The sequence below is a fragment of the Penaeus vannamei genome, chromosome 2 (assembly GCF_042767895.1).
Source record: "Penaeus vannamei isolate JL-2024 chromosome 2, ASM4276789v1, whole genome shotgun sequence".
Lineage (NCBI taxonomy): Eukaryota > Metazoa > Arthropoda > Malacostraca > Decapoda > Penaeidae > Penaeus > Penaeus vannamei.
In genome coordinates this window covers 21479454-21486953 of record NC_091550.1, presented here as the reverse complement: position 1 = coordinate 21486953, position 7500 = coordinate 21479454, and the positions used below count along the sequence as shown (strand labels likewise).

Here is a 7500-nt window from a genome sequence, read left to right as displayed (position 1 = left end):
CTTGGGCGTCCTTCTCGGGTTCATAGACCACCTCTTGGGCGTCCTTCTTTGGCTCATAGACCACCTCTTGGGCGTCCTTCTTTGGCTCATAGACCACCTCATGGGCGTCCTTCTTTGGCTCATATTCCACCTCTTAGGCGTCCTTCTTTGGCTCATAGACCACCTCTTGGGCGTCCTTCTCGAGCTCATAGACTACCTCGGGCGTCCTTCTCAGGCTCATAGACCACCTGTTGGGCGTCCTTCTCGAGCTCATAGACTACCTCGGGCGTCCTTCTTTGGCTCATAGACCACCTCTTGGGTCTCCTTCTCAGGCTCATAGACTACCTCATGGGCGTCCTTCTTGGGTTCATAGACCACCTCATGGGCGTCCTTCTTGGGTTCATAGACCACCTCTTGGGCGTCCTTCTCGGGTTCATAGACCACCTCTTGGGCGTCCTTCTCGGGTTCATAGACCACCTTTTGGGCGTCCTTCTTTGGCTGATAGACCACCTTATGGGCGTCCTTCTTTGGCTCATATACCACCTCTTAGGCGTCCTTATTTGGCTCATAGACCACCTCTTGGGTGTCCTTCTTGGGTTCATAGACTACCTCTTGGGCGTCCTTCTCGAGCTCATAGACCACCTCTTGGGCGTCCTTCTTTGGCTCATATTCCTCCTCTTGGGCGTCCTTCTCAGGCTCATAGACCACCTCTTGGGCATCCTTCTCGGGTTCATAGACCACCTTTTGGGTGTCCTTCTCAGGCCCATAGACCACCTTTTGGGCGTCCTTCTCGGGTTCATAGACCACCTCTTGGGCGTCCTTCTTTAACTCATAGACCACCTCTTGGGCGTCCTTCTCGGTCTCATAGACCACCTCTTGGGCGTCCTTCTCGGGCTCATAGACCACCTCTTGGGTGTCCTTCTTTGGCTCATATTCCTCCTCTTGGGCGTCCTTCTCGGGTTCATAGAACACCTCTTAGGCGTCCTTCTTTGGCTCATAGACCACCTCCTGGGCGTCCTTCTTTGGCTCATAGACCACCTTTGAGCCCGAGAAGGACGCCTTCTCGGGCTCAAAGACCACCTCTTGGGCGTCCTTCTTTGGCTCTTAGACCACCTCTTGGGCGTCCTTCTTTGGCTCATAGACCACCTGTTGGGCGTCCTTCTTTGGCTCATAGACCACCTCTTGGGCGTCCTTCTTTGGCTCATAGACCACCTCTTGGGCGTCTTTCTTTGGCTCATAGACCACCTCTTAGGCGTCCTTCTTTGGCTCATAGACCACCTCCTAGGCGTCCTTCTTGGGCTCATAGATCACCTCTTGGGCGTCCTTCTTTGGCTCATAAACCACCTCTTGGGCGTCTTTCTTTGGCTCATAGACCACCTCTCGGGGGTCCTTCTTTGGCTCATAGACCACCTCTTGGGCGTCCTTCTTTGGCTTATAGACCACCTCTTGGGCGTCCTTCTCGGGCTCATAGACCACCTCCTGGGTGTCCTTCTCGGGCTCATAGACCACCTCTTGGGCGTCCTTCGGCTCATAGTCCACCTCTTGGGCGTCCTTCGGCTCATAGTCCACCTCTTGGGCGTCCTTCGGCTCATAGTCCACCTCTTGGGCGTCCTTCGGCTCATAGTCCACCTCTTGGGCGTCCTTCGGCTCATAGTCCACCTCTTGGGCGTCCTTCGGCTCATAGTCCACCTCTTAGGCGTCCTTCTTTGGCTCATAGACCTGTTGGGCGTCCTTCTTTGGCTCATAGACCACCTCTTGGGCGTCCTTCTTTGGCTCATAGACCACCTCTTGGGCGTCCTTCTTTGGCTCATAGATCACCTCTTGGGCGTCCTTCTCGGGCTCATTGACCACCTCTTGGGCGTTCTTCTTTGGCTCATAGACCACCTCTTGGGCGTCCTTCTTTGGCTCATAGACCACCTCATGGGCGTCCTTCTCGGGCTCATAGACCACCTGTTGGGCGTCCTTCTCGGGCTCATAGACTACCTCTTGGGCGTCCTTCTTTGGCTCATAGACCACCTCTTGGGCGTCCTTCTTTGGCTCATAGACCACCTCTTGGGCGTCCTTCTCGGGCTCATAGACCACCTCTTGGGCGTCCTTCTTTGGCTCATAGACCACCTCTTGGCCATTATTCTCAGGCTCATAGACCACCTCATGGGCGTCCTTCTTGGGTTCATAGACCACCTCATGGGCGTCCTTCTTGGGTTCATAGACCACCTCTTGGGCATCCTTCTCGGGCTCATAGACCACCTCTTGGGCGTCCTTCTTGGGTTCATAGACCACCTCATGGGCGTCTTTCTTGGGTTCATAGACCACCTCTTGGGCATCCTTCTCGGGCTCATAGACCACCTCATGGGCGTCCTTCTCGGGTTCATAGACCACCTCTTAGGCGTCCTTCTTTGGCTCATAGACCACCTCTTGGGCGTCCTTCTCGGATTCATAGACCACCTCATGGGCGTCCTTCTTTGGCTCATATACCACCTCTTAGGCGTCCTTCTTTGGCTCATAGACCACCTCTTGGGCATCCTTCTCGGGCTCATAGACCACCTCTTGGGCGTCCTTCTCGAGCTCATAGACTACCTCGGGCGTCTTTCTTTGGCTCATAGACCACCTCGGGCGTCCTTCTTGGATTCATAGACCACCTCTTGGGTGTCCTTCTTTGGCTAATAGACCACCTTATGGGCGTCCTTCTTGGGTTCATAGACCACCTCTTAGGCGTCCTTCTTTGGCTCATAGACCACCTCTTGGGCGTCCTTCTCGGGTTCATAGACAACCTCTTGGGCGTCCTTCTCGGGCTCATAGACCACCTCTTGGGCGTCCTTCTCGAGCTCATATACCACCTCTTGGGAGTCCTTCTTTGGCTCATAGACCACCTCTTGGGCGTCCTTCTTTGGCTCATAGACCACCTCTTGGGCGTCCTTCTCGGGCTCATAGACCACCTCTCAGGCGTCCTTCGTAGGCTTATAGACCACCTATTGGGCGTCCTTCTTTGGCTCATAGACCACCTCTTGGGCATTCTTCTCGGGTTCATAGACCACCTCTTGGGCGCCCTTCTCGGGTTCATAGACCACCTCCTGGGCGTCCTTCTCGGGCTCATAGACCACCTCTTGGGCGTCCTTCTCGAGCTCATAGACCACCTCTTGGGCGTCCTTCTCGGGTTCATAGACCACCTGTTGGGCGTCCTTCTCAGGCTCATAGACCACCTCTTGGGCGTCCTTCTTGGGTTCATAGACCACCTCTTGGGCGTCCTTCTTGGGCTCATAGACCACCTCTTGGGCGTCCTTTTCGGGCTCATAGACCACCTCTTGGGTGTCCTTCTTTGGCTCATAGACCACCTCTTGGGCGTCCTTCTCGGGTTCATAGACCACCTCTTGGGCGTCATTCTCAGGCTCATAGACTACCTTTTGGGCGTCATTCTTTGGCTCATAGACCACCTCCTGGGCGTCCTTCTCGGGCTCATAGACCACCTCTTGGGCATCCTTCTCTGGCTCATAGACCACCTCTTGGGCGTTCTTCTCAGGCTCATAGACCACCTGTTGGGCGTCCTACTTTGGCTCATAGACCACCTCTTGGGCGTCCTTCTCAGGCTCATAGAACACCTCTTGGGCGTCCTTCTTTGGCTAACAGACCACCTCATGGGCGTCCTTCACAGGCTCATAGACCACCTCTTGGGTGTCCTTCTTTGGCTCATAGACCATCTCTTGGGCGTCCTTTGGCTCATAGACCACCTTTTGGGCGTCCTTCTCGGGCTCATAGACCACCTCTTGGGCGTCCTTCTCGGGCTCATAGACCACCTCTTGGGCGTCCTTCTTTGGCTCATAGACCACCTCATGGGCGTCCTTCTTTGGCTCATAGACCACCTCTTGGGCGTCCTTCTCGGGCTCATAGACCACCTCTTGGGCGTCCGTCTCGGACTCAAAGACCACCTCCTGGGCGTTCTTCTCGGGCTCTTAGACCACCTCTTGGGCGTCCTTCTCGGGCTCAAAGACCACCTGTTGGGCGTCCTTCTTTGGCTCATAGACCACCTCTTGGGCGTCCTTCTCGGGCTCATAGACCACCTCTTGGGCGTCCTTCTCGGGCTCATATTCCTCCTCTTGGGCGTCCTTCTCGGGCTCATATACCACCTTTTGGGCGTCCTTCTCGGGCTCATAGACCACCTCTTGGGTGTCCTTCTTTGGCTCATATTCCTCCTCTTGGGCGTCCTTCTCGGGCTCATATACCACCTTTTGGGCGTCCTTCTCGGGCTCATAGACCACCTCTTGGGTGTCCTTCTTTGGCTCATATTCCTCCTCTTGGGCGTCCTTTTCGGGCTCAAGGACCACCTCTTGGGCGTCCTTCTCGGCCTCAAAGACCATCTCCTGGGCGTCCTTCTCGGGCTTATATTCCTTCTCTTGGGCGTCCTTCTCGGGCTCATAGACCACCTCTTGGGCGTCCTTCTCGGGCTCATAGACCACCTCTTGGGCGTCCTTCTTTGGCTCATAGACCACCTCATGGGCGTCCTTCTTGGGCTCATATTCCTCCTCTTGGGCGTCCTTCTCAGGCTCAAAGACCACCTCCTGGGCGTCCTTCTTTAGCTCATAGACCACCTCCTGGGCGTCCTTCTTTGGCTCATAGACCACCTCTTGGGCGTCCTTCTGAGGCTCATAGACCACCTCTAGGGCGTCCTTCTCGGGCTCATAGACCACCTCTTGGGTGTCCTTCTCAGGCTCATAGACCACCTCTTGGGCGTCCTTCTTTGGCTCATAGACCACCTCTTGGGCGTCCTTCTTTGGCTCATAGACCACCTCTTGGGCGTCCTTCTCGGGCTCATAGACCACCACTTGGGCGTCCTTCTTTGGCTCATAGACCACCTCTTGGGCGTCCTTCTCGGGTTCATAGACTACCTCTTGGGCGTCCTTCTCGGGCTCATAGACAATCTTTTGGGCGTCCTTCTCGGGCTCAAAGACCACCTCCTGGGCTTCCTTCTTTGGCTCATAGACCACCTTTTGGGCGTCCTTCTCGGGCTCATAGACCACCTCTTGGCCATTCTTGTCAGGCTCATAGACCACCTCTTGGGCGTCCTTCTCAGGCTCATAGACCACCTCTAGGGCGTCCTTCTTGGGTTCATAGACCACCTCTTGGGCGTCCTTCTCGGGCTCATAGACCACCTCTTGGGCGTCCTTCTCTGGCTCAAAGACCACCTCCTAGGCGTCCTTCTTTGGCTCATAGACCACCTCTTAGGCGTCCTTCTCAGGCTCTTAGACCACCTCTTGGGCGTCCTTCTCGGGCTCATAGAACACCTCTTGGGCGTCCTTTTCGGGCTCATAGACCACCTCCTGGGCGTCCTTCTTTGGCTCATAGACCACCTCTTGGGCGTCCTTCTCTTGTTCAAAGACCACCTCCTGGGCGTCCTTCTTTGGCTCATAGACCACCTCTTGGGCGTCCTTCTCGAGCTCATAGACCACCTCTTGGGCATCCTTCTCGGGCTCATAGACCACCTCCTGGGTCTCCTTCTCGGGCTCATAGACCACCTCTTGGGCGTCCTTCTTTGGCTCATAGACCACCTCTTGGGCGTCCTTCTCAGGCTCATAGACCACCTCTTGGGTGTCCTTCTCGGGCTCATAGACCACCTCCTGGGCATCCTTCTCGGGCTCATAGACCACCTCTTGTGCGTCCTTCTCGGGCTCATAGACCACCTCTTGGGCGTCCTTCTCTGGCTCATAGACCACCTCTTGGGCGTCCTTCTCTGGCTCAAAGACCACCTCCTGGGCGTCCTTCTTTAGCTCATAGACCACCTCTTAGGCGTCCTTATTTGGCTCATAGACCACCTCTTGGGCGTCCTTCTTTGGCTCATAGACCACCTCCTGGGCGTCCTTCTCGGGCTCATAGACCACCTCTTGGGCATCCTTCTCAGGCTCATAGACCACCTCTTGGGCGTCCTTCTTTGGCTCATAAACCACCTCCTGGGCGTCCTTCTCGGGCTCATAGACCACCTCTTGGGCATCCTTCTCGGGCTCATAGACCACCTCTTGGGCGTCCTTCTCTGGCTCAAAGACCACCTCCTGGGCGTCCTTCTTTGGCTCATAGAGCACCTGTTGGGCGTCCTTCTTTGGCTCATAGACCACCTCTTGGGCGTCCTTCTCAGGCTCATAGACCACCTCTTGGGCATCCTTCTCAGGCTCATAGACCACCTCTTGGGCGTCCTTCTTGGGTTCATAGACTACTTCTTGGGCGTCCTTCTCGGGCTCATAGACCACCTCTTGGGCATCCTTCTCGGGCTCATAGACCACCTCTTGGGCGTCCTTCTCTGGCTCAAAGACCACCTCCTGGGCGTCCTTCTTTGGCTCATAGACCACCTCTTGGGCGTCCTTCTTTGGCTCATAGACCACCTCTTGGGCGTCCTTCACAGGCTCATAGACCACCTCTTGGGCGTCCTTCTTTGGCTCATAGACCACCTCTTGGGCGTCCTTCTCGGGCTCATAGACCACCTCTTGGGCGTTCTTCTTTGGCTTATAGACTCCCTCTTTGGCGTCCTTCTCAGGCTCATAGACCAACTCTTGGGTGTCCTTCGCGGGCTCATAGACCACCTCTTGGCCGTCCTTCTCGGGCTCATATTCCTCCTCTTGGGCGTCCCTCTTTGGCTCATTGACCACCTCCTGGGCGTCCTCTCGGGCTCATAGACCACCTCTTGGGCGTCCTTCTTTAGCTCATAGACCACGTCCTGGATGTCCTTCTTTGGCTCAAAGACCACCTCCTGGGCGTCCTTCTTTGGCTCATAGACCACCTCTTGGGCGTCCTTTTCAGGCTCATAGATCACCTCTTGGGTGTCCTTCTCGGGCTCACAGACCACCTCTTGGGCGTCCTTCTTGGGCTCATAGACCACCTCTTGGGCGTCCTTCTTTGGCTCATAGACCACCTTTTTGGCGTCCTTCTTTGGCTCATAGACCACCTCTTGGACGTCCTTCTTTGGCTCATAGATCACCTCTTGGGCGTCCTTCTTTGGCTCATAGACCACCTTTTGGGCATCCTTCTTTGGCTCGTAGACCACCTCTTGGGCGTTCTTCTTTGGCTCATAGACCACCTTTTGGGCGTCCTTCTTTGGCTCATAGACCACCTTTTGGGCGTCCTTCTTTGGCTTGTAGACTACCTCTTGAGAAGTGAACCTAGAGGCAACACCGGCAACACTTGTCCTCTCTGAAGAAGAGGTGGAACATGGAGCAATTGCTATTCCTGAAAACGGCTTTAAACTAACAGAAGAAGAGGCAATTAAGATGATTCCCCGGAGGAATTGAAAGATGACATTTTGGTAACGATAAGAACAAAGATAAACTAGAGAAGATCCACCATAATTAAGAGAATGAGTGATGAAGACAGTGATGAAGGTGGTAGATGTCCTAAACGCCGATTCGTCGCAAAAAAGGATAATGATGGAGTATCTGATGAAAGCGAACGGTCTAAGGAACAATTTAGATCTGTAGACTCAGATAAATAAACCATTTATAGAACAAGCTTCTTTTATTTCACATTTGATAACACACACACACA

The 7500-nt window shown here is 54.7% G+C and overlaps 3 protein-coding genes across 3 annotated transcripts in view; all 3 read right to left on the bottom strand.

The window, feature by feature from the left end:
- Positions 1 to 253, bottom strand: part of LOC138865436 (microtubule-associated protein 6-like) — a 2112-nt gene extending 1859 nt beyond the window's left edge. Inside the window, exon 1 of the mRNA XM_070135833.1 lies at positions 164 to 253. Within this exon, the coding sequence (XP_069991934.1) occupies positions 164 to 253 (90 nt within the window). The remainder of the gene's footprint in view (positions 1 to 163) is intronic.
- Positions 250 to 2580, bottom strand: LOC138865435 (uncharacterized). Its single transcript, XM_070135830.1, has 6 exons — positions 2491 to 2580; positions 2194 to 2337; positions 1456 to 1668; positions 631 to 819; positions 424 to 522; positions 250 to 324 (listed from the first exon to the last, which is right to left on the bottom strand). The coding sequence occupies exons 1-6, from the start codon at positions 2578 to 2580 to the stop codon at positions 250 to 252; spliced, it is 810 nt and encodes a 269-aa protein (XP_069991931.1).
- Positions 2577 to 7500, bottom strand: part of LOC138865433 (nestin-like) — a 5851-nt gene continuing 927 nt past the window's right edge. The window contains exons 2-13 of the mRNA XM_070135818.1: positions 6905 to 7149; positions 6641 to 6838; positions 6411 to 6608; positions 5685 to 5750; positions 5289 to 5408; positions 4959 to 5159; positions 4296 to 4430; positions 3606 to 3692; positions 3312 to 3464; positions 2982 to 3101; positions 2751 to 2915; positions 2577 to 2639 (exon numbers count right to left, since the gene is read on the bottom strand). Coding sequence (XP_069991919.1) covers positions 2577 to 2639; positions 2751 to 2915; positions 2982 to 3101; positions 3312 to 3464; positions 3606 to 3692; positions 4296 to 4430; positions 4959 to 5159; positions 5289 to 5408; positions 5685 to 5750; positions 6411 to 6608; positions 6641 to 6838; positions 6905 to 7149 — 1751 coding nt within the window. The remainder of the gene's footprint in view (positions 2640 to 2750; positions 2916 to 2981; positions 3102 to 3311; positions 3465 to 3605; positions 3693 to 4295; positions 4431 to 4958; positions 5160 to 5288; positions 5409 to 5684; positions 5751 to 6410; positions 6609 to 6640; positions 6839 to 6904; positions 7150 to 7500) is intronic.